The sequence below is a fragment of the Cavia porcellus genome, unplaced genomic scaffold, assembly GCF_034190915.1.
Source record: "Cavia porcellus strain 051 isolate PalLab524CR breed Dunkin Hartley unplaced genomic scaffold, mCavPor4.1 scaffold_32, whole genome shotgun sequence".
Lineage (NCBI taxonomy): Eukaryota > Metazoa > Chordata > Mammalia > Rodentia > Caviidae > Cavia > Cavia porcellus.
Window position 1 is genome coordinate 37,580,330 of NW_026947515.1, and position 26,150 is coordinate 37,606,479.

A 26,150-nucleotide genomic window follows, 5' to 3' on the forward strand; every position below is an offset into this window, starting at 1 on the left:
TTTTATCTCACAAACATTATTTTCTTCCCACCATGGAAAAGATGCCTTGGAAAAGGCCCTGTACGATGATACACACCTATAACACCAGCACTCAGGAGGCTGAGGCAGGAGGATCAATGTGAGTTTGAGGTCAGCCTGGGCTACAAAGTGAACTCAAGGCCAGCCTGAACTGCATAGCAAGACCCTGTCTCAAACACACACACACACACACACACACACACACACACACACACACACAATCTTCAATGACTAGATATTAAATCATGAAGACAATTGAATGCTAAAAGTTTGAGGGACACTAAAACAACTGGAGTGGAATTTAGCTCATAAATTCTGGGTGGGCAAAAAATATCCAATCAGCAGTTTCAAGTAGCATCTTTGGAGGCAAGGTTGTAGCCTTTAGCCTGATCTGCCTTGCTTTTATCTGTTTGATATATTGAAATTTTCTCTCCTGAATAAGTAGAAAAATAATCATTTAAGCTACATTTTGATCTCCTGTGGAATTCTCCAAACCTTTTCTACCTAAACTATAGCATTTCTCTTTAAGTTGACTATGACATGATTATATGATTAACAAAACTGACATTTTCCCAGGAACAGGGTGCAATATTTGAAAGCCTCTTAAAAATATATGCTAAGTGGAAAAGTATCTAAGCCTGGTTAGAACCATCTGTGCTGTTATGAGACATGAGATGGGCAGGTACAGAACTTAGCACAAACTTTAGCAAACAAAGTTCAGTAGAAACAACCCTTGAAACTCTCTGGGGATGCTGGAAATTGTTACACTTAATATATAAAGTCACTATTTTATGTTTGGCCTTTTATTTTGGTTTAAATACTAACACTGCTTGCTGGACTCAACCAGAACTGTTAGGAATTCTGGAAATATGAACAGCTGACTATTTCTGTGTCTCATTTATAACTTATAATGTCAATTGAGGCTGAAATTCAAGGTTTAGGTACTAGCATACAAAAAAGATTTTATACATGCAGTGTTTTTACAGTTCATGAACCTAATTCTTTTCATGATTCTGGTCACTAACCAAACTGGGTAAGAATCAAATAAAATTTCCCTATAAGGTCAGTATTGAAACTAACCATTGAATTTCATTTTGTTCTCCTCCAATATGGTTTGTGACCAGAATCATCATGGAAAAAATTAAGTTTCTGAACTGAGGCACATCTGCCTATCTATCTATCTATCTATCTATCTATCTATCTATCTATCTTCCATCTATGGACTTTAAGATAAAAAAAAATACTTTCACAAGTGCTTGCCTGGCAAGTACAAGGTCCTGAGTTCAAGTCCTGATACAAAAACAAAACAAAACAAAACAAGAATGAATGAATGAAAGAGAAAAAGAAAAAGCATTTTTCTTATACATGATAACTTGACCAGGGCCAGTGTGATTCCACAGCACAAAGTCACAGACTCTGTGCTTTGAGGAGGTGAATAAAAAGATATGGTATTCATGCCATAACTAAGGACACCTGGGAATGTTTTTGCTTGAAAAATACAGGGCTTACAGGATGTACTCGTGCGCTTTGCAGATGTGGGTATGGCTTTGGGAACATCACTAACCAACCATTGTTCTTCCTAAAAATTATTTTTTTGTTGTTGCTTTTAAAAGACAGAAACCTTTTTAAAGGTTCCTGCCATGTCGGGCTGGCCTTGAACAGTTATATAGCACAGGCTGGCTTTGAACTCCGAGCGATCCTCCTGCCTGGGTCTCTTGAGTCCTGGGATCACAGGCCTGCGCCCCCGTGCCTGGCTGTGTGCAGACTCTTAGTGAAGACTGTGCTGCCCGTGGAGAGAAGGACACAGCAGAGTGGATCAGACCCCGATGCTCTCTACTCACCAAACTGTACTTGTCTTTCGCAGGCCCAGTGTCCGCCAGCAGCTTCGTCCTGGGGTTCATTTTTAGAATATCTCCAGTCGTGGTGCCAAGGTAGAAAAAGCCGTCATCCTCAGCCATCTGGGAGGAGAGGAAAGAAACCTGAAGACCATGTTTTCTTAGTCTCATGAGCTCCTGATTGGGGAGGAGCTGAGTGTCCTCTGACACCCCAGGAAAACCTACACAGATTCACCTGGCTCCTTCTATTTCCAATTGTGGGATGGCGAACTCAGGCTGGGCAAGGCCCGCTGGACTGCAGGCGATCTATGAGCCCACTTGATGCTCCCCGAGGCGCAGCCCGCCAGTGCTCCTAGGAGGAGGCTGTGTTTCTCCCAGGAGGATGTGTATTGCTTTCCCTCCTCACTTCCAAAATCTCTGCTTAGACAAGGACTACGCACTCCACAAGAGAAATAAATCAGCGGAGAACAGAGTCACATCTCCGAATGTTTCCATCTGCATTAAGAATATATTGGATATTTGTCTATATGGAAGATACTGCATTTTGCAATGATTTTTACTATCACTAACTTTATTCCTGTGGCAGAGGTAATCCTGGTCGCATGGGGATGTGAGTGCCACCTAGCTGTCCCGCTTCCCTCCGGGTGAAGCAGCTTTGGGGGTCCGAGTGCAGCTCAGCCCCCAGTTAAAATGAGGCTCCAGGGCTCTGTCTAGGCAGCTCCTGCCCACCGCCGAGGGCACCCCGGAACCGAGATGCCCTCGCACCTGCGCCTCCTCATCACCATCCCCAGTGTCCACTTTTGTCCTCCTGCCAGCGGCCCAAGGTGCACACACACCTTCCGTCAGTGCTGCTGGCAGGAACTTGTAGCGACAGTTACCTAAACTGCGGCTCGAAGCAACACTTACTGCAACACTCAGGACTATTCTTTTCATCTGTCCCGTCTGGCACTCGGTCGGCCAGATCTTTCTGTTCGGGAGGTCGAGTTCCCACACTCGAATCGTCCCACTGCCAAGAAAAACCACAATTAAATGGAGATCCACTTCCTAGGAGTTCAGTTCTTTTATGTTTTCTGTGTCCTCCTGCAGAAGTTGAAGAGATGAGGATTCACCATGTTTAAAGTCTTTAACAGCCTAGTGCTCTACGTGAGATCTTTCACTCAACCCTCCTAACGGCCCTAACGGCGGGGTTATAAGAAACCTTACTCTCCAAACGAGGTGATGCGGAGCGTGTACACGGCAAAGCGGGGTCCACACCCAGCTCTCTGGCTCTGGAGGATGCCATCTACCAAGTACACCAAAACCAGATACGCAGATATGCGAGGAAACATGCAGAGCAGATTGGGATTCTTTAAGTTTCTTGCCCCCTTTCTAACTGACAACTGAAAACGTGTGTACATGCTGTTGTAGTATACTTTGTGGAATGGTTCAATCAACTTGCTAAACGTGTGTGCTACTTCATTTATTATCTCTTCGCAGTGAGAACACTTACAGTCTGCTCTCTTGGCATTTTAAAATGTATTGCTCATATGTTGTCCATAACATATATTTCAGTATATTATTATTCACTGCGGGCATTGTGATGGACACAGCCAAACATTTGTCAACAGATGCCTCTAAAAGACAATGTGGTGTATATATCTATGAAGGAACACTAGCCAGTCTGAAGGAGGAGGAAATCCTGTCATTTGTGAGAATGAGAATGGACCTGGAGGACACGCAAAACAAGCCAGGCACAGAAGGACAAACACCCCTGATCTCACCCATGAGGCATCTGAAGAGGTTGAACTCACAGGAGCAGAGAGAACAAAGGTCATTAGCAGAAGCCGGGGAGGGGGAGCGGGGACGTCCATCTGGGACCCGCATCTCAGTGAGACGGGAGGCATGTGGAGGTCCTGAACCGCTTAGTGAGACTGAGGGAAATACGTTAGTACGGAAAGCTCTGTCTTTAAAGCAGGAGACATGAGCCTAAGCCTTAAAGGTTAATCTACGGTAGCTTCTCCTATGGGCTCTTCTTTAGTCATTGTATACTGAGTTAATCTGAATGAATAATTCTTTAAAAACATCAAGGCCATCACCATAGTCAGATTCCAACTGCTGTTTTAAGGACAGAAAGATTAAGAATACATCAAGTTCAGTTTTCTTAATTTAACCATTACAATTACACATATACTGATAGCAAGTGCTCCATAAATATTTCAAATGTATTTGCCAAATTAAAAATCACAGAGCTTTTCAATCACAGACCGTAGTAGAATCTTTAGACTATCTCTCGGGGGCAATGTAAAAGAACCCATGAAACTGGGGATGCACTGGGGAACCCAGGGAATAAGGCCATCCTAGAGCACTCACTAAAGAATGTCATCTTTCTCAGTTATTAATGTCACTTAAAATGAAGCAGGTTTAGAATACAAGCTATCCTTAAAACATTCTCTTTGGTGCAAAGTTTCAGTTTTAATTGCTATAGAAATGTGACCATGGCCACAGAATGCTTTCTGCTAAGCAGCGCTGAGGAACAAAAGAACCCCTTGAAACGAAGTTTTCATAAAGCCACTCTGCAAACCTGAATGAAGCAGAACTTCTTGGTCATGAGCAGCTCTGGAAGGCTGAGCAGGACTCAGTCAACTACCTTAGCATCAGAGCCCTGTCTTGGTGTGATCTGCTCAAAAGGGGCTGCCTTTTCTGTTGGGCGGAGGTCTCAGGACCTCTTGATGAATCCTTCCTCCTAAGGAGTCATGGAATAAATGCATGCAGCGTGTCACAGGCAGGGACAGGAAATAACATACAGAACAGTACGGAGTCCTTACTCCGCCGGGAAAGTAGCTCAAAGTGTGTTCTTTTCACAGATAGGAAATGACACCTGCGTTGGAAAACACACTTCCGCCCAGTGTTCCGATGTCTTTCCTTTGAACTACCATGTGACATGAAAAAGGATGCTCTGATAATTAGCCTTTCCTGCAGCTCCAAACAGGGCCCCGAGTGGCCATCTGTAAATGCACTTATTCTGTTAGAAAGCAGAGACCTCTGTGCAGACGCTCCCCTCGGTCACCGTGAGCTGCTCACAACTGGCCTTCCTGGAAGTCGTGACAGATGTCTAAGAGGCTTGAACCTCCTGGCACAGTTCACTTGCAAAACCTCACTGCAGGAGACCTAAGTCAAGTGTAGGTGGTGAGAAATACCAATGGGAGTGAATCAGTGCATTTGTGCAAATTACTTTGTGAGCACAGATGGGGAAAAATGTGTTCCGGTGACAGAGAAAAATATGAGATGAGTTCAGCAGGTCACTAAACCTCTTCAGTAGAAATCAAGCTTTTCAAAGAATCACATTTAAAATACACTCACAAAAAGGATTTTAAATGACTCCAAAATGTACAGTGTAAGGGGTTTGTCCAGGACCAAACACGTTTCCTTCCATGGACCAGATCGTATTTTCTGCATGAGAACATAGAGGAACGGATGGGTCCTGACACTCTGACTGCAGACCTACTTTCCAGCAGTGACAAATATCTCATCCCGGCACCGCGAGAAGACCAGGCTGGTGGCATTTCCCACGTTGAGGCCAGCGGCAGGGCTGCCACAGATAGCATCTCGCTTGGCAATGTTCCACACCACCACGCTGCCAAAACAAGACGGGGACAAATCATGGAAAATCACGCTGTCAAAATGAGAAACACCTCTGCCGGTGGCTCTCGGAAGAAAATAAAGCTGGTTATTAACAAGGAACAACGACCAAAGCACAGCAATGACCCCCACGTCTCTTCAGTTAGCCAGGGTGATAGAAGACGTGACACTGTTTCACAGCTTTGGAGGCAAATCATTACGAGGCGGAAGCTGGTGAGTCCATCAGTCAAGTCCGATGCTAAAATAGACATTTTCAGGCATGCAAAGCTTACAAGTTTACCATCCATTCGTTTCATGGAAAGATCTTCTGTGAGGAAGCATTATAGCAAGGATATCAGACTTGAACATGCTTCTTGAGCAGATTCTTCACGATCAGAATACTTAAGACAGACCAGTTGATTTGGTCACTGCATAGCGTTATACAATGTGCACATGTGCCCGGTTATCACCAGGTACCCTATAAATTTGTACCTCTTTTTCTTCTGAGACAGGATCTCTCTATGTAGTTCAAGTTGACCTTGAACTCACTATGTAGCCAACTTGGTCTGGAACTCATGGCGATCCTCCTGCCTCAGCCTACCAAGTGCTGGGAGTTCAGGTGTGTGCCACTAGGCCTGGCTGTATAATTAAAACAATAACTTATAAAGTAATTATCCAAACAGCCTCCTGGGCCCTACCCTGAGTGCCTGGCTCAGGAGAACTGAGAATTTACTTTCCTCATGAATCCCAGGTGAGAAGATGCTGCTGTCTGGGGACCACACTTTTGAGAAGCATTAATTTAGGCTCACATTTGCTTCTTTCTGTGTCCAGCACACAGCTTAGTCCCAAACTGAACAGTGATTTGATAGCAATAATGGTGGGATACAAAGATGGTTAGATGATTGCATTAAGCTGGATATATACGGTGGTACATGCCAGTGATCCCAGCACTTGGGAGGCTGAGGCAGGAGGATTGCCGCAAGTTCAAACTAACCTGGGCTACAGAGTGAGTTCAAGGGCAGCCTGGATTGCATAGTGAGACTCTGCCTCACAACAAGAACAACAACAAACCCAAATGATTGCATCAACTGATACATGGACAAATAAAATGTGGCCTAACTATACAATATTATTAGAATATTATTTGCCAATAAAAATAATGACATACCATAAGTAGATGACCTTGAAAATCCTATGCATAGTGAAAAGTTAGGCATAAAAGGCTACACACAGTATGATCCCATTAATGTGAAATCCCAGAACAGGCAGATCTATAGAGGCAGAAAGCAGATTGGTGCTGGAAGGAGGAGGCAGTCAGTTAACGGGGTTTATTTTTTGGGTGTTGAAAATATTCTAGACTTGATGGTAGTGATAGTTGGAAATCCCGTAAGTGCATTACAAACCACACAACTTACTTTAAATGGGTAAATAGTATAGCAGATGAAATATGCCTCAATAAAGTTATAAAGCAAACAAGACTCCAAAAGCCTTTGGAGAGTAGAAGGCTTCCCGCTGGGGGGACACAGGGAGTGGCATCAGAAGTCTTATTCTTTTGGATCTGGGGTCATTTTGCATAGCAAGATAACACAATTTCTTTATAAACCTTGGGCAAATATAGCTTTACTTTTTCAGAAGCAAGTTCAAAATTTAAAAATCAATAAAGGGCACTAACGTATGTGGTACTTTGGCCAAATCATTCTGGCCATCTGACAGTGGAACTGCATGCAGTCACTGAGAAGACTGACGTATGTCTAGAAGGATGAAATATACATAGAAGGTGTCCTCGGCGTCAGCTGGATTACAACATGGATTGTATTAACACTGACACAGAGAAGTTTCATGAGTAGGTTACAAAACGTAAAAGATACACACAGGGAGACAGGCCGTAGCAAGTCTGCTGTGGCCGGCACCTTCCCTCCGTCTCTCTCTCTCTCCCTCTGCACAGAAGCCGGGGCTCATGGTGGAGCCCTGACTGTCTGACGTCAGCCGGCAGACCTGCCCTGCTCATCCTGGTGACCGCATTCTCCTAGCGCAGCGCTGTCCGCTGCCTTCTCTCACTGGTGCTTCTATTCACTACAAGCACATTGTAGACAGCCTTTCCAACCCCCTCTTCCTGGCGGGGTGTAGAGATGAGTGGCTTTAGGCCAAGCTCCCAGAATCGCCAGGGCTGGCATCAGAATGTTTCAGGTCTTCTCAGGTAACTGCAACGCGCATCTCAGGTTGAGAAGGACTGCTTTAAGTTGAGGTTAGACTATTAACAGATGGGATCAGGATATGTTATTCATTAAAGACAGATAAATGGGAGCCAAGCTCAGTGGCACACAGCTGTAATCCTAGGTACTCAGGAGGCTGAGGCAGAAGAGTCTCAAACTTGAAGCCACTCTAGGTAAACTGGTGAGACTGTGCTCAAAATAAAAATAAAATAAAACAGGCTAGTGATATAGCTCAGTGACTGAACATCCCTGGTTTGATCCCCAGTACAAACACACAGACAAGCAAATGAACACCCACAAAAACCACCACCAACAAACACATTCATCTGGTCCAGAGATGATGGGATCATCTACAAATGCCTACTAAAGAAGGAAAAAAATCATGAAAAATTTGGTGAATTCCTGTCTATGAAGAGAACTGTCAGTATGCAGACTTTGTAACACATGCACGGAGCTCAAACAAGAAAAGTTTTGTCACCCAGCTCTGTCACCTCCTGGCTGATAACTTTAGTTCCTCAGCTGTCACTGGGCACCAGTAGATTCCACCTCAAAGAGTGGTTGTGAAGCTTGCATGCGAGAGTGTAACCAATGAAAGAGCCCAGCACACACTCATCACCTAGTACGACTTAGCTGTCATCTTTAGTTAGGAACCGACATCCTGATTGTGAGCAGGGTCTTTGTTTTACAGCAGTGGTTCTTGAATGTAGACACACATGCAACCACCTGGAAGCTTTTATAATTCCTAGATCCTGGGCACCAACCAGAGCTCTTCAGGCAGAGCCAGGCTCTGTGTCCGCAGGTTGCCAGGGCTCAGAGCTGAGTTCAGTGTGCACCCGGAGCTGAGAGCCACGATCGTATGGAATCTTCTCCATAGGATTTTCACACCTTAAGCACTCAAACAGGGGACACCTTGAGCTGGGCCAACAGAGGACATTACAGGGGGCAGGATACTATCTTAGCACATCTGGAACTAGATCTGGTGAAAAGCAAGCAAGGAGAATTGATTCGTTACCTTCCATCATCTGGGCCTCCTAGTGACACCAAGTACAAATCATTTGGAGAAAAGGCCAGAGCTTCAATTTTGCCCTTGTGAAGGGACAGCCGAGCAAGCAGCTCCCTTTTCTTATAATCCCACAAGATGATGTCTGCCTGCGGGGGAGAATACACCGTCAGGTCCCGGACAGGTGTAAGAATCTGAGGGACGGCCACCCCTCTGCGGAGAAAGGATTAGTCACGTCACCCTTCCAGAAACGAGGCCATGGTTTGTAAATGGGCAGACCACAAAGTGGAAATCGTTTTAAGCAGGGACTTTTGTTCCTGAACATCCTCAGTCGTGAGCTGCCAGGTCTGATGTCAAAACATCAGATTCCTTCCCTGGCAGCCCAAAGGAACGCAAATAAATTGCAAAAGGTCAAAAGGAAGCAGGAAGGGCAGAACGTCAGCCTGGCAGTGCAGGGCCCAGGGCCTGGCATGCCCAGTTCTTCTAGGAAGGCACTTCTCTACCCACCTTGAACCCCATGAAGGTGACCTGACCAGAGGCAATGTAATCTCCACTCTTGGAGATGGTCAAACAGGAGACGTTGTTACTGTGACCGTGCAGGAAATTCTGCTCTGGAGTATTTATTGCCTGAATGAGTACGGTACAGCCCAGGGGATAAAGCAGATGTTCCTGGTCAGGATGGCATTTGAGGCCATTGGGAACATGTCCTAAAAGAGAGAGATTAAAAATCATTACAGTCGGGGCAGCCACGATGGCATAGGCCTGGAATAGCAGCACTTCAGAGGCTGAGGCAGGAGGATCTCAAGTTTGAGATCAACCTGGGCTACATAGTCAGTCCTAGGCCAGCCAGGACTATGCACATGGAGAACCTGTCTCAGAAACACATAACAACAACAAAAACACATAAAAATCAGAGTTAGGACAGAAGTGACTGGTAATATTTTACTAGACTACAAAGAGGAAAACATCTTTTAAAAAAGCCTATGTTCTCTTAAAATAAGTAGGGTAGAATAAGTAATTTCATCCCAAAGACAAGAGGGTTAGTGTGGTATTTCTTAACTTAAACTTTAATGTGCCTGAAATTCCTAAGGGATTCTGTTCACATGCAAATTCTGATCTGGTCTGGGCTGGAGTTGAGATCCTGTAACTGGAAACCATTCAATACTTTCACCAAGTATCTTGCAAGGTCTCTAAGAATGGTCTTGGGCTGGGGATATAGTTTAGTGGCATAAATGCCTGCTTGGTAAGCCCAAGGTCCTGAGTTTGATTCCCAGTATCAAAAAAACAAAATAAAATAAAATCAACAAATGGTCAACACCTCAAATTATAAAGTGTTTGCTTTCTGTCAGTGTTAAAGTAAAAATGAAGATTGAAGAGCTAAGTCCTAAAATGTGCTTAAGTTTTTGTAAATGATTCTTCCGTATCTACTTTAGTACATTATTAAACATTCTGTATCTACTTAATTACATTATTAAACACTTTCATTTTCTAAAATAAGTAGCTTTTTTAAAAAAAATCCCTTAACCAAACCAAGCCAAGCCAAGCCAGACCAAACCAAACCAAACCAAACCAAACCAAATCCAGGCAAACCAAAGAACACAGCATTTTCTGGCCTAATGTTCTGAGCAACACGCAGGCAGGCACAAAATGTGCTCCAGGGCGCCACCCTCTGCCCCATCAGAATCGTCGCTCCAGCTCCCTCTGGCGTCCCTTTCTTTTCTATTTCTTGCCGGAAACCTTTCAGATCCTTATATCCCTTTCTCAGCGCACGACAGCCAGAAGTTTAGCAGCTTTGTGAGTTGGTCTCTGGGGTGACACACACAGCATCCGGCAGAGCCCGAGGTTTTGGGGTCGGTGTGCAGCCCGGAGACTGGGAGGGCGGCCCTAGCACGCTCTTCTCATCCGTCGGCCCTGGGTGTAGTTCTGTCCGAGCTACTGATGCTGACTGAGCTCCCTGGCGCTGGGGGTAAGGGCGTGACTCTCTAAGACCCTAGGGCAGCAGAGGATATTGGTGCCCGGTGCTTGGCCCTGGCAGGACCCTTGTCACTGCCCCACACTGTCTTTCAGAGGCCACCGGGTTCTCACTGTCCCTGTTGGCGCTACACGTCCTCAGGGTTCCTAAGCCACCCAGCCGCAGACGCTTGAGACCTCACCATTGAAGCCAATCACAGCCTCAAGTTCCAGCTCTGCCACGTCTTCGGCCTCGGGCGAAATTTTCTCACCCATCTCGGGGAGATGCTGAACTCACAAATTCTTTTAGTACTAGCGGGTCCGGGAGGTTGCAGCGTTTCCTGGTCGTTATGGTAACGGACGTGCGCATGCGCACCTGGTCTACGTTCCCTAACCCATTTGGGGGGCTGGCGTTGACTTGCCCTCTTGCAAATGGAGCGAGGGCATCCTTTATCTATTTTCTGCAAATTTAAGGGACATATAGTAGGGTGGGTACTAAATGCACAGACCAAATTCCTCCCTACTTCGAGTGGTCTATGACTTTTTGGTAATTATATAAGTAAATAGCCACTTGACATTTGAAAAGTGAATTGTCTCTGATGAGTGAGCCTTTTGCTTGAAGCAGGGCAAAAAAATTAAAGACTTTGTAAAAGGTTTGGCAAAGCAAAACTTACGTAGTGTAACTTAACTTATTATCGCCACAATCAATTTTATTTTGTTTTGGAAGCAGGATGAAAATTTTATGGAACTGCGAGAAAGCGGTCTTGAAAGTCTCTGGAAGCACTCTCACCTTCTTGGGAAAACCCCTTCGACTCCGTTCAACGATTTTATTTTTATTTCACCTAGCAATTGGCATCTCCTAGTAGGAACCCCTAAATGCTTTTTTGTTGTTGTTGGTGTTGTTTCGGCTACAGCTCGGGGACTCTAAAGTAAAGCATTTACTTTGCAAACTCCAGTCGCGCAGCGGCCGAACCTCTCAGGAGTGAACCACGCGGGCCGCCGTAGTCAGCTGCTGGAGCAGGAAGTGTTGGAGCGGCGGGCGGAGACTGCAGTATGGCACCGGACCCCTGGTGAGCCCCAGCGGTGAGGGCGGCGGTGCGCGGGGAAACGTGCGGGCAGGCCGGGCTCCCCGGAGCCGGCAGCTGTGTAATTTTAAGGCTGAGGGCCTTTCAGGATGAGGGAAGGGATCATGAGGATCCTGGGGACCCCTGCCAAGCCACAGCCCACCACACTTGGTCCCTGTTCAGATGACCCAGGAAGGGGACCAGGTGGACTCCTGAGGAACTGAGGGCAGGACCCCAAACTCTGAGTATTCCTTCAGCCGTTTTGGGCTGCTTTTCGCCGCAGGCATTTCCTGCCCTATCCTGGTTGTGGGGTTGCCTGGTGCAGACTTCTCTGGACTTCCGTAAAAGTGAGGTAGAAATACCCTGTTTGAGAACTGCCAGTCCGTCTGCTAAAACCTCTTCGTTGGAGAAACCGAGGTTCAGTATCCTTGATCAGCTTTAGCAAATAACTGTTGCTTAGATTAGATCAGCTATTGATTAGATACAGATTAGATGCAAAAATCTTGTCGGAATCCGGGAGGGGATTTAAGCACTTGGGATAAGACATTTTACCCTTCCCTGAAACAGTGTCATCGATGTTGTTAAAACTATTCTTCAGTAACAACGTAGGCAAAAAAACAGTCCAGAATGACCCCAGTGGATAAGGGTTATAATTTCATCAATTGAATCCCAAGACTGAATGATTAAAGATACAAACTCGGGGCTGGGGATTTAGCTCAGGAGCTGGGAATTTAGCTCAGCAGCATAAGTGCCTGCCTTGCAAGCAAGCAGTCCTGAGTTCGATCCCTGGTACGGATAAAAATTTAAAAAAAAAAAAAAAGATACAAACTCTAATCCCGAGGAACAAATTGCTGTCCATAACAGGCTTGACTTTTTAAATAACTTATAACATATTATCGCTCTATGAAATTCTTGTTGAGAGTATATGACTTATGTTGGTGTTTGTAACATAGTTTGTAATTGTTTAAGTTACAGATAATTTGGATTTTAGGAGAATAGAGACCAAGGTCAAAATTACTTGGCAGCTATATTATCTGGGCCAGTTGCTTAATTTAATATTGCTTTTTTAAAAACAATAGTGTACACCACTGGTAGAAAATTTGGAAAGTACAGAATGTTTGCAGAAAGAAAATAAATCACATTGTTACTTTTGTTACTTGGGAAAAGCCATAACTGAATTTTACAACGAATTTAGTATTCTATATAATATATATATTTTACAAAACTGGAAGCATTTCCCCGTGTCATTAAATATTTTCTGAAAACAATTTTTATGGTGCATATCACTGTCATACGAACATAACTTGAGGTTTTGTCTTTGTGATTTTGAGACTTGCTGTTCCAAAGACCGACCTTTTATCCCCGTCTGTTTCCTTGGACTTGTGTCGCAGGAGCAGGTTGGGTTAACTATGAACATTTTTAAGGCCCTTGATACCTCTTGGCTAAGTTGCTCTCTGCTTTTCTGAAAGCACACTCTCACAGTTCACACATAACGAAAGAAATGAAGCTTAGCAGTAAGGAGGACCCTCTCTCCCAGGTGCCCATTTAAATTGGTGGAAGGGGTCAGTGACTCTCATGCCTCTTGGGGAAAAAAACAAAACAAAACCAAACCCAAAAAACTGTAGCCCTTCTATCACTCTCAGTGGTTTGAGTGACAAACATTTGATAGTTGACAGTGACGCAGACCTTTGCTGTGCTCTAGTCCGCTGCCTTACACAGCGGGCTGCTGGTGAGGAAGGTAGAAAGGAACAGGGAAAGGGACTTGGGGAAACCCAGGAGCTGGGCATGATGGTGTGTGCCTGTCATCACAGCCCTCTAGAGGCTTGAAGAGGAGGATCGCTGGGGTTCAAGGCCAGTGTGGCCTCCCTAGCAAGACTGTATCTCAAACAAAAAACTCTAGGAAAAGGGATTCCAGTTTTGTCTCTGTGTTATTAAAAATCATAGCAAATCAGTGCCTTCCTTGTGAGCTGTGTTCTAATACTTAGAGAATATAGCAGTTACTTTTTCAATGCCTTATCAAAGCAAGTCTTAAGCTTACTGTTTAATAGAAATAGGTGATGCCTCTGTACGACCTGGTTGTTTGCTAAAGTTAATTAGCCTTACTACTGAAGCAACTTATTTTAATTATTGTTTTTTTTTTATTTTTTTATTTTTTTTTATTTTTTTTTTAATTTTTATTTAAGGAGAAAAGAAAAGAAAGAAAAAAAAACAGTGAAGGGGTACAAGTTATACAGATTTACAGAATAAAAAAATGCGCAGTAGGAAATCACTAGTTAATGGATTACATATTGCCATCTTAGAAATAATTGTTCAAGTCACAAAATTAAAGCTTGTAGAGTGGACATTCCAACAATGATACTGCAAACAGTTCTGTTCAATGATCCAATAAAACTCTGTGATATCATTTTCTATCTTATACATTTAAATATACATGCAGTTATATAGTTTAGAGCACTTTCTTTACCTCTCTTTTGTACAGTGACTATTACACATTTTGGGTTTCATTGCTCCCACGGTTCTTGTTGCTTTTTTGGAAGAGAGTAAAACCAAATGTGACATAACAGAACAGAATCGGTCAAGTCAAAAGGGTGGACATAATAGATAATATAAAAACATAATACAAGATGATCAACAATGGTTACCATAATGCCTCCCGCTATTTCTAATAGAATTGCCTATATCATTAGTTGTAATACAATTGAACAAAACCGTAAAGAATAAAACCGACAAAACCAAAACATTGGAGATATTGTAGGTCTTCAAAAGTAGATAAAAGTCAACGAGAATGGGCGTTATAATGAATCTCATTATCTTCTCAGCTGATGCCTAAACTTTCGAACCTGATACTATCCAGCAAAACAGAATATAGGAACCTCAGTCAAAAACAAGATGGTGAGAGTAATACAGGGCTTCAAATCGAGATAATAGAAAGTCAAAGTGAGTTACTATATTATATCCTGCTATATTTTTCCCTTTAATTAAATGGATAAAAATAAAAAAGTAAATAATGGAGTGGAGATTGAGAAAAAAGAGGGCATAACAGCGAAACAGGGCAGATCAAAACATAACCATTTAAGCAGAATAGTGTTTCACCACCAGCTAATCCTGACCCAAAAATAGTTACCATATTGACTCCCTCCCTGAAGTCCTTGAGTACAACTTCATATACTGTAGCATTAAGTATATCAAAACAATGTAAATCCATTTAAGAGAATGACAGCATTATAGAGTATTTAGAATCGACTAACAGAAAATGAACAATGGTCTCTGTATAATCTCCTTGCCTTTAAAAGGTTTTTTCTTATACTATCGTACATAGCAAAATCCAATAAGATACAACCTGTTTAGACCATTGGAGACAGAAGAACAAAAGCTAGATGAGACTTCAATACAAGATGGTACTAAATCAGCATTACCTATTAAGATGTCATTTTCTCCAAAAAAAGCTGTTCCTATCATCCAATCTTCTCTGTCTCATTTCTGTTGAGCTCTTTTTCTGTCAGTAGCTGTCAGTTTGTCTTCTTCATTTTGTTCTCTGCTCCATTCGTTGTGGCCTCCCCGCCCCTATTTCTGGGTTCTTTGTATTTTTCTTTTTTTAGAATATCCTGCAATACTTTCTGTAGGGTTGAATTGGTGGTTGCAAATTCCCCCAGTTCCTCTTTATCTTGGAAGCACCTCGTTTTTCCATCAATTTCCAGGGACAGTTGTGCAGGATATCTCAATCTTGGCTGTAGATTATTATCTTTCAAAGCTTGAATTATTTCTCCCCATGCTCTTCGTGATTTGATGGTTTGTGAAGAGAAATCTGCTGTAATTCTGATGGGTCTTCCCTTGTAAGTGATCTGTTTCTTGTCTCTTACAGCTTTTAATATTCTGTTCTTGTATTGAATTTCTGGAATTTTTATTATTATATGCCTGGGTGTTTCTCTGTTAGGGTTGTAGGTAGCTGGGGTCCTGTATGCCTCATACATTTGAGTATCTTTACCTTTTGCTAAATTAGGAAAATTCTCCTGGATTATTTCTGTGAGTAGCTTTTGTAGTTCACTTGTTTGTGTCCCTACTTCTTCTTTTATGTTCTTAATCCTTAAGTTATGGCTCCTCTTATCATCTTCTTGTCTTTGTATTATTGCTGTGTGTTTCTTTGTTATTTTTAAGAAGTTTTTCATTTCATTCTCCCATGTTTCAAGTCTGCCCTCCAATTCAGATAGTCTGTCCTTAGTTTCTTTCAAGCTGTTATGCCAGTCTTGGGTAGACTTCTTGATTTCTTGATAGTCCCTTTGAACCTGCTTCACATACTCAATGCTTTCTCTGTTTTCTCCATCAAGCAATTCTCCCCTCTTTTTCTGTTCTTCCATTCCACCATCTGCTTTTTCCTGGGTGGTGCTTAGCATTTCTCTAACTATTCTGCATACTTCTAGCTTCAGGTCATTGATAACTTCATTCCTGAATTGGTCTATGAGGCTCTCTAAATGGCGCTTAATGTATATTGGTGCGGTGTCCACTATTGCCTGATTCTCAGGATTGGGGGCCGAGGAGCCTTTTTTGTTGCTTCCCTTCCCCATATTTTCTGTTCCTTATAAAATGTAATCTTACACAGGAGGCCCGGCTTCCCTGCCTGTCAGCCACAGCCTGATCAAATTGCGCTGGCTAGTTGTTCCCGCCCACCGCTGCGCCCCAGGGAGTTGCGGAGGAGGCAGCCTACGCGGGAGTCGGTCGCTCCTCCGGGCCACCATCAGGCTCTGGGATCTGGGTTAGGCCAGCCTAGGGAGTCCGCGAGCAGCGTCCCTCCGGCCAGGCACTTTTCACCAGTCCCGTCCGAGAGGGAAATGTGTGGCTGGAGTTGCCACCGCGCCCTGCTCTTACAGGACTGCCCGCGCCCAGAAAAAACCTCCGCTGGAGTCAAACTGCGGTAGGGAGTTAGTTCCTCGCTCACCTCGCCACCAGTCAGCCTTCCTCCCTGTCCGTCGCGTTTCCGATTCCGTTCCCAGACTCCCGTTCCCAGAGCTCGGCAGTCGCGTCTCTCCTTGCCGAGCCGCTGTGGAGGCGCCGGCCGCCGGGCGGCGGGAAATCCAAACCGCGGTTTCCAATGGCGCGGAGTCGAGCCTCCACACCGAGATTTTTCTGTTCCTATTTTAGCGCCAGGACTGTATTCCAAGTTGGATTCTCTCAGCCCAGTTCGTTCCTGAGTCAGCAGAGCATATCTCTACTGGTTCGTATCTCCTTAGTCCGCATCATTCCTGGCCTCTGAGCCGAGCCTTTAGAGAGCGTTCAGTAGTTGCTGTTGTCTGTCCGCCATGTTCTCTCTATCCTTAATTATTGTTTTTTGAGACAGGGTCTCTATAGTTCAGACTGGCCTAGAACTCCTAGTGATCCTCCTACCTCAGCCTAGATTAGAGGTGTGCACCACAGTGCCTGGCTCCATTCCTGGAAAAAAGGGTTAGACCTCAGTATCCTGGTTGGACTTGCTAAGGATTGGCGGTTTTTTGCAGGGGAGGGGAGGGGGTGGGTGGTTTATTTTTTAAACTGTTATTGCAAATACTGCGGTAGAATTGTATAATGGACTCGTTTGTATCACTCAGTTTTTGTGATTATCACTGTTCTGCCATTTTCTTTTCATCGCTGCTGTTCACATCATTTTTTTCTTTAGCTGTGCTTTAAATTGTACACATACTAATGTACCTGTCCTTCCACTGCTTTTCTGGTCAAAGCAGAAGCCTCACTCCCAGTCTGGAAATTTCTTTTGCTCCTGCCAGTCCCTCTGCATGTCTGGGGGCATCACTATATTTTCAGTGACTTCCTCCTGAACACATAACTGTTCACTTGTCTCACTCCTTAGATCAGAGTATTCACTAATTCCCATTGGTTCTTTCTTTTACAAATTGTTGATAACCCCTTTCTGGTGTCCATTTCTACCATCATCCAGCCCTTTATAACCTAGTATTTTGCAAGTAGTAAGTACTGGTAATTGGGTGCAGAATTTAATAATCTGAGAACTCTGCTAGCCTCCTGTTGCTACCTTCTAATTTTCTCTCATTTCTATTCATGTCAATTGAGCTGGGCTGGGTGCTGCACACCGAGTGCGCTGGAGGCTGAGCTGGAGGATCACTGTGAGTTCAAGGCCAGCCTGCACTACCAAAGTGAGACCCTATCTCAAAAAAAATCAGATTAATTTTCCTAAACAATAATTTAAGCACCTCTGTGGCTGACATCCTGAGGACTCTGTCCGTTATTACTGGGCCGGCGTTCCTCAAGCTTTGCTGTAGATTGGAAACAGGTGAGGAGTGTTCCAAACTCCACACACCTGGGTCAAACCTAATTTAATCATCGTGCTTGGGGGTGGGATGACAGCCGGGCTTTCTTTAAAAAAAAGTTCCCCTGTGATTTAAAGGTGCAGCCAAATTTGAGAATCCTGCTGTTAAGATGGGAGTAAGAACAGGCACTGGGGGAAGGCAGGCAGGATGCTTGGCAGTTTGTGCTAGCTGTGTGACCTTCCGCGTTTCACGTAAGCTTTTCAAGGCTCCTGTTTACGTGTTAAAGAGTCCCCCGGGCTCTCACATTCTCCTTTAAGCCCAGCAGTGTTATGCTGGTTTCCAGGCTCTGCGGAGACTAGCTTGCAGCATCTCCGCTGTGTTCTGCTTCACTCTCTACCACGGCAGCCCCCGCTGAACATGCCTGGCGTGTTGTCGTGCTTTCCCATGTGATTGTTCTGCACGCCTCGCACCACGCAGAGCGTGCTTTGCTCCTCAGCATCTGAACCACAGGCCTGCATTAACCTCAGTCAACTCAAGATGTCACCTCGGGGCCAGCCTAGCTGAGTGCCGTAGCCGACAGTAATTTCTCCATCTCCCAGCTCCAGAAATACTCAGACTTAATGTGTGGCAGGGTTTTGTTGTGGATTGTTCCCTGTTTGATCTGGGACCACAGAGCCAAAACTAAGCTGCTGTTTTATAGATGACAGCGTGGAGGAAAAGAAGCAAAATATGCTGAGGCTGGGACCAGGACCCAACTCGCTTTCTGTTTTCGTAATTATGTGTGGTCTTCCCTGCTCTGTTTTCATCCACATGTATCCTTGAATATATATGAATGATGTTATGTGTGTGTGTAATGTATTTTATTAGGGTTAGTAAGATTACTACTGGTGCATGTCGCCTCAGCTCCTTGGGGGGCTGAGGTGGAAGATCCCTGGAGCCCAAGATCTTGAGCCTGGCTTGGGCAACATAGCCAAACCCTATCTCCAAAACGAAACAAAGCAAAACATCATTTACCGAGTTCCCTCCATGCACAAGTGTTACATGGGAGTTGGACATGGATTGTTTTCTTTTCTCAAGCAAAAACTGGGACGTTAAGGCAAACAGCGATTTTTGATATTTCAAATATGCTCATCACGTAAGCGCAGCGGGTCCTCACCTTTAGAAACAGACCGGCTGGTGGAGAAATGAAACACTTGTGCATGGTTAAGTATTTTCCTGAAGCAAGCGAAGGTGCTGTAACAGAGGGAAAGACCAGGGCCGCTGGGGGTTCACTGTGAGCCCCTCAACAGCTCCAGCGCTGAGACAGCCAGTGGGAGGTCAAGAAATGTTTGGAGAGAATTCTAGCAGACTCCGGTGTCAGGCAGATGTGTAACCTTTGCCACCAGGATGCACAGTGCCTGTCGCTCTTGCACCGTTGAGTCTGCATGACCCACTCCTCCCCTCCCCTGAGGGTCACCAGTCTTCCTGGCAGCTCCTGATTACTCTCTATCCTGCTGCAGGTTCTTTTTAGCGGGCATCAGCACCCAACATACAGCCTGTTTATGTGGGGACTGCATGCTTTGTTCACGGGTCTGTTCATTTACAGCACCCAGACAGGGGTCTGTGCAGCGCAGGCCTTCCAGGAATGTTTGTTACTATGAAAATGCTTCATCACGGCCCAGTACCAAGGTGGTTAGAGCCCCGGACTTTGGCCAGGCTGCCTTGTTCTGCTGGGGTCCCGGCTGGGTGAGCCAGGCTGCCTCTAGATGTGGGTGGTAGCGGCGCCCACTCTGTGTGTTCTTGAGTGCATTGAGTGAGTGGTTACAAATAAAACACTTGGAAGGGTGCCCGGCCGTAATAAGTGCCTTTCAGTATGTACTGCTATGCCTGTCTGTTTATTACCCTTCTTTCCTGTTTGAATCTGTGGCTAGAATTAAAAACTCAGCAGAATTTCTATGTTTTTTTAAAAATTATTTTTCTGGTTTATTGAGGCAGGATCTCCCTATGAAATACAGGCTGCCCTTAAAACACTCAGTGTAGCCTAAGCTGGCCTCAAACTCATGATGATCCTGCTGTCTCAGCCTCCCTAGTGCTGGGACTATAGGCATGTGGCATTGTGTCTGTTCATAAGAATTTCTTTTTTCTTACACATCTTTCTCTTTTACGACTTTGATTTAGGTTCTCCACGTACGATTCCACCTGTCAAATTGCCCAAGACATTGCTGAGAAAATTCAACAACGAAATCAGTATGAAAGAAGAGGCGAAAAGACACCCAAGGTAATACCAGAAGAAAATTAGTGTTTAGGTGATTTTTTCTTTTTTCTCTTTTGGTGTTTTGAGGCAGGATCCTGCTGTGTAGTTCAGGCTGGCTTTGAACTCTGAGTGAGCCTCCCAAGCACTGGAATTAAAAACATGCATTATTACCATGACCGGTTTGGTACTTAAATGATTTTCAGCCTGGAGGTCTGCAAACCTTCCTATATCTAAGGCTGTGTTGTGTTTGGGTGTGCGTGTGCGTGTGTAAATGTGTAGAATGTTACTCTTCACATTTGTGGTGTGCTATTGTGGTGTGTTGTAATGTCTCAGTTTTATTTTTCCCCGTTTGCCAGGTTTCCCATTTGCTGAGATGCGCAGTGTACATATCTCACCCATTAAACTGTGACACAGCTGCAGGGTGCCCAGGCCTTCTGCTCTGTCGCACTGACGACACAGGTGGCAGCTGACGGTGTCACATTCCTGTTGCTTTTTAATAATGACGTCATATCTGATTATTTAGGGGTCCCTTTATTATGATGTCATTTTTTTTCTTCATACAGCCTAACTTTCAGAGTAGTTTTGTGAAGCGCCATTAAAGAAAATCTTGTTCTGGGCCTCCATTCCCAGTGCCTCTCAAATAAAAAGTGGGAAAAACTTACTGTGTTTATAATACTGAATATTTCCTCTTACTCATTCATGCGTTCATTCCTCCAGCAGTGTCTACTGTAGTTACATGTGCCAGGCGCGAGGATGCAGAGATTTTAGATTTTGTGAAGTTAGAAAGTAATAGTTTAGAAAATGTAAAATTTAGGAATGTATTTAATTTTTTCATGCTTGATCAGTGTGCTGAATTCTTTTGTTCTTTCAAGTAATCTTTTAATTGATTTTTTTTTGTCTTTTTCTGTACCAGAGATCGAACTCATGACTGCCTGCTTGCAAGGCAGGCGCTTATGCCACCCACTGAGCTAAATCCCCAGCCCCTCAACTGATTCTTTTAACTTTCCCAAGTACAAATCCATTAACCTGCAAGACAGGCTTTCATTTTGCATTGGCTAGAACTTGCAGACCATGTTAAATGACAATGCAGTCTACCAGTCATGATTTTATTGTTAGTTATCTTTCTTTGTTTTTGTTTTGTTTTTAATTTCTCCAGGACTGGATTCATCATGTTTATTCTGTTTTTAATCATTAGAACCATAAGGTTTTATTTTTAGGTTTCCTAGCATCAGCCTATTCTTAAATAACTAGAATAAATTCCCCCCAAAAAATAAAAATAAAAAAATAAAATAAATAAATTCTCCCTGGCAATGCCAGATTGTCTTTTTAATGTAATTTTGAATTTGCTTTACTCATATTTAAATTTTTTTTACATTCATCATCCATAAGAGAAATTGATATGTGTCTTGAGCTCACTGTGTAGCCAAGGCTGGCCTTGAACTTGCAGTGATCCTCCTGCGTCTGTCTCCAAAGTGCTGGGATTATAGGCGTGTATCACCACCCCTGGCTGCTTTTTTTTTTTTAATGACCAGATTAATTTGATTTTCTAATTAGGCTTTTCATCTTCTTCTGTGCTCTGGAAGCTTCTGTTTCATTATGATACTAACACTTTTCTTGTTCATAAAAATAGTCGTTTTCTTGTATTAAGAAATTTCACTGCTTAAAAAAAATCCTTGACATTTTGTGTGTTTAGTTTTTGTATTATTTTTTCTCTGCTTGGGTTCCTTTTTGTTGTTGTTTGCTTTCTGAGACCAGGTCTTACTATGTAGTTGGCCTCAAACTCATGCAGTCCTCCTGCTTCAGCCTCCCAAATACTGGGATTACAGGCATGGGCCACCATTCCCTGCTTCGGAGACATATCAGAACTAAATTCTTCTTTTAAGAAATTATGATGGCTATCTTCCACGCTAACAGATTGAGAATTAAATTGTACTCTTGGGGGGGGGGTGTCTTTTTGAGCCAGGGTTTCCCTATGCTGTTCACGCTGGCCCTGAACTCACTTGGTAGCCCAGACTGGCCTCGAACTCACAGCAATCCTGCCTCAGCCTCCCAAGTACTGGGATGATAGACATATGCCACCACACCTGACTGAGTCATACTTCTCAGTGACCATGTACTCTTTCATCTCTTGAATGCTTTTGGGTCTTTAATTTTATGTGGTTTTTAGAGGTGTGTTGTGTATATGTATATGTGTGTATATTTTTTGCTGTTTTATTTTATTTATGTTTTTTATTTGAGACAGTCTCACCATGCTGCCCCAGCTGTCCACAGGCTCTTGGTTAGAGGGCTTCAGGTGCCCAGTGCTGAAACCATCTTGTACTTTTTTGTTTTGCTCTGTGCTTTCTCAGTGAGAAGAGATCTGCTTTCCTTGGTGTATCCCTATGAACATTAGGCGGTTCCTTCTTGGTTTCCAGAGGAACCAGAATACAGTTAGATGCCTTTTCCCTTGGCTGTGGACACCTTAGAGTGATTTTTGACATGTGTCCACCATGCGCAGCCTCTCACCTGTTAGGTAAGGAGGGGCAGGCTTCTACCCAGATTATATCGCGTCTTCTTTTAACAAGAAGCAAGTGAAACCTGCAGTATTCTGGCTTTGTGACACATCCATCTGTGGTCTAATATGTTTTCACGTAAGTAGGCAATTTTACTTTTCACATTTCCAAATTCCAGAAAGCCACTGCCCTGTGCCTGTCCATTGTCTAATATGGCACATTTGATTCACAAATAGAAGTGTCTTCTGGCCTTTTAGAATAGTTGGAGAAAACTCAGTCTTGGAAAAAGAGTCCTGCGTGTTCATATTCCTTTCGTATAAAAAGAACACTTTGCTATAAACCGTTCAAATGGTTATAGATACACCACTTGAGTGCCTGGTTCAGAAAGCGCTGTGTTGTTTGAATCATGGTTGAGGGAGTTGTGGGGTTTTTTTGCAGTGGAGTGGAGACTTGCGGTGATACTTTCCTGCATGGCCTCAGGGTAGATACTTTCCTGCATGGCCTCAGGGTAGATAAATGGGGTCCATGGGTAGCGCTCAGGGACAGAATTCAGCTGAGCAGGAGGAGAGATTGGCGGCTTCCAGTCAGAGTCCACTGTGAGATACAGACCGGGTTGCCCTTGGGCAGGCTTTTGGGAGCGCCCAAGACTTAGCGGCGTGCTGGACCAGGTCACCATCTCACTCCTGCATTTGTCCCTGGGACGCTAAGCATCTTTTCCGGCCTGTCCATGATTGCAGCCAGATTTACCTGGTAGATTTAGCAGTTTCGCGTCCCTGGACTGGAAGACTCAGGCTGTGTTTTCCTTCACAGCTCACCGTGGCCATCCGGACTTCGCTGCAGAACCTGAAGGAGAAGATCGCCCTTCTGAAGGATTTACTGCTGAGAGCGGTGTCAACACATCAGATGTATCCACGCCACAGTCCCCCCACTTTCTAGAGTGGGAGGAAAGCGACCTTATTTTAAGACAGGAGGGAGTCTGGGCCCCCTTCCACACTGCTGCTGTGATCCTGAGCTCTGTTTTAAGTGTCTGTCGGGGGTTTGAGGGTGAATCTGCTGGCGAGGCCTTGGCTGGCGTGGGTGTGCCCCTTCGTGGGCAGGAGCTGCCGCTCTCAGCCTCGTGTGTACGCAGCCTGCCCTGCTCTGCTGCTGCCTGGGGACGGCCAGCTGCCGCTCCAACAGCAGACCGAGCTCTGGCTCCACCTCTGACTCTCCAAAGTGTGTGAGATCTGCTTCTTCCTGGAGAGGCTTCTTCCTGGAGAGAGATCTGCTTCTTCCTACTTCCTGCAGAGTAGAAACCATGTGTCTTTTGCTGTTGTTTTTACAATTTATGTAGACTTTTTTTTTGGAGGCTGGGTTTTGCTGTGTAATTCAGGTTGGCTCTGGGTTCACTGTGTCGCCCAGGCTGGCCTTAGACTTGTGATCCTCCTACCTTAGCCTTCTGGTGCTGGAATTACAGGCCTGCACCACCATGCCCAGCCTAATGTAGATTATCCAGATGTGATGGTTTACCTCATTATTCTTCCAAGAGCACAGACATTGCCTCTAGTTTGGAGAATTTGGGATGGAGAGGGGAATGGGACTTGCTTAAAGTAAATTGGGCTGTCATCTCAGCCTCTTGCCAGGTATTAAAATTTTCCTTAGAAATTCATTATCTGACCAGTGTAGGAAAATATGTGTGAACTGCTCCCTAAATTAATCCTTCAAAACTGAGTTTAGGCTGGGGATTTAACTCCGTGGTATACGTGCCTGCCTGGCAAGCATGAAGTCATGAGTTCAATCCCTGGTACCAAACAAAGCAAAACAAAACAATAGTGAGTTTATATTAATTTGAAAACTGATCTCAAATGCTTTTCTCTCAACTTACTCTAAATTATGAATAGTTCCTGCCAAAGACCCAGTTTTTTTCTTTACTTTTTTGTCTTTTTTTTTGAAACGGGCTTGCTGTGTAGTTCAGGTTGGCCTTGAACTCACTGTGTAGCCCAGGTTGGCTTCGCACTCCTGAATGCTGGGGTTGTAGACATGGGAAAAGGCCCAGCTTTCAGTATTAGAGGAAGTGTTTACATCCAGGCTTTGTTTATGGGAAAATTAATAGAATAATTTATAGAAATTGTATGGAATATAGCTTTTTAAATAAAAAAATTCAAAGTCTTTAAGGAAAACATTTTCCTGAAAATATTACCCTTTTATGTTTCCGAGAAGTTTGGTTTAGATAGTTGCATGGCTTTCCGTATGTCCAGTTATTATCCATGAAAGCTTCAGGTAGAATTTCAATTTTAGTAAACAATTGGGGGTTTCTTTTGAACACAATTCGAGTATGCTGATATACTTGGTAACTTTATCAAACTGATATTATTTGCTACTGCCCAGTTAGTCTACTGTAAAAGTCTGAGCTTTTACTTACCAACAAAAAGAAGTCTAAATACATAAGCCTCAAGTTGTTCAGATGGGCCAGGCCCTTTCTCAGCTCCGTCACCATGCACTGGGAATTCCGAACGTGCAGTCAAGGCATCAAGTGTTTTGGTGTCAGTTACCTAACAGGAACATTAGAAAGGCCGCCAGATACCTTAGTTGTTTCATGGTAGAGTCTTGGTACCTGTGTATTTGGTGGCTTACACTATGAACCGCGTATTATTCATCTCATTTCTGTGCTAAACTTAGAGAGCCAGGAGAATCTGTACATTAGGAACTTACTTAGCTAGATACAGTGGCTTGTATCTGCAATGCCAGCACCATGGGAGGCTGAGGCAGGAGAACCACAAGTTTAAGCCCAGCCTGAGCAACTTAGAAAGATCCTGTCTCCTATTTTAAAAAAAATAAATAGGTAAAGATTGGGAATATAGCTCAGTGTGAAGGCTTCGGGTTCGGTTCTCAGTACTGCAAAACAAAAACAGAAACAGAACAAAAAAGCCTTACATTTTCCTGCCGGTAATTTCTGCTCAGAACACTAAGTGAGCCATCGGAATAACTGACTTTGTTCTCCTAGAGCTGCCAGTCTGAGCATCTGTGATCTCCTGGGGTTCTTGTGTGGTTTGTGGTGATATTAGAATACCTTCCAAATTGCTGAGTTAAGCACTAAGCATTAAAAACAGTGAACAGAGTTATTTATAACACCACAGAACTATTCAGTGACCTTAATGTGGATAATTCATAAATTCCTAGGAGAAATTTTAAAAACTCAGCTGGAATAAAAAGACTTTCTTTACAGTTCTATTTATTTTTCTGAAATGACTTAACTATGGTTCAGTCATTAACCCGGCAAGGCATGCAACAGTCCACCCCCAGGGGGCGCTCCTGAGCCTCTGTGGCAAGGCGGCCGTGACTTTTGATAGGATGGAGCCAGGGAGGGAGCTTCGGTGTTATGACCCTTTCTGTCTTCCTCGTGCTGGGGGTTGAACCCTGCACGTGACAGGCACAGTCTACCGCTGAGCTGCATCCCAGCCCACACCGCCTGTTCCTAGTCCTGCGTGTCTCCATCTCCCTTCCTGCCCCTTCTGCAA

The 26,150-nt window shown here is 44.1% G+C and overlaps 2 protein-coding genes across 4 annotated transcripts in view; one reads left to right on the plus strand and one right to left on the minus strand.

The window, feature by feature from the left end:
- Positions 1-10,961, minus strand: part of LOC100730333 (cilia- and flagella-associated protein 52) — a 41,732-nt gene extending 30,771 nt beyond the window's left edge. For both annotated transcript variants that reach the window (XM_003466231.5, XM_023563543.2), the window contains exons 1-6: positions 10,817-10,961; positions 9,171-9,370; positions 8,676-8,812; positions 5,338-5,466; positions 2,760-2,859; positions 1,860-1,976 (exon numbers count right to left, since the gene is read on the minus strand). In XM_003466231.5, the coding sequence (XP_003466279.2) occupies positions 1,860-1,976; positions 2,760-2,859; positions 5,338-5,466; positions 8,676-8,812; positions 9,171-9,370; positions 10,817-10,889 (756 nt within the window). In that variant the 5' untranslated portion in view covers positions 10,890-10,961. The remainder of the gene's footprint in view (positions 1-1,859; positions 1,977-2,759; positions 2,860-5,337; positions 5,467-8,675; positions 8,813-9,170; positions 9,371-10,816) is intronic.
- Positions 10,962-11,499: 538 nt separating this feature from the next.
- Positions 11,500-26,150, plus strand: part of Stx8 (syntaxin 8) — a 272,462-nt gene continuing 257,811 nt past the window's right edge. The window contains exons 1-3 of one of the 2 annotated variants that reach the window (XM_063242123.1): positions 11,500-11,683; positions 20,086-20,185; positions 23,464-23,558. In XM_063242123.1, the coding sequence (XP_063098193.1) occupies positions 11,667-11,683; positions 20,086-20,185; positions 23,464-23,558 (212 nt within the window). In that variant the 5' untranslated portion in view covers positions 11,500-11,666. The remainder of the gene's footprint in view (positions 11,684-20,085; positions 20,186-23,463; positions 23,559-26,150) is intronic. The other variant, XM_003466230.5, reaches the window with a different exon arrangement.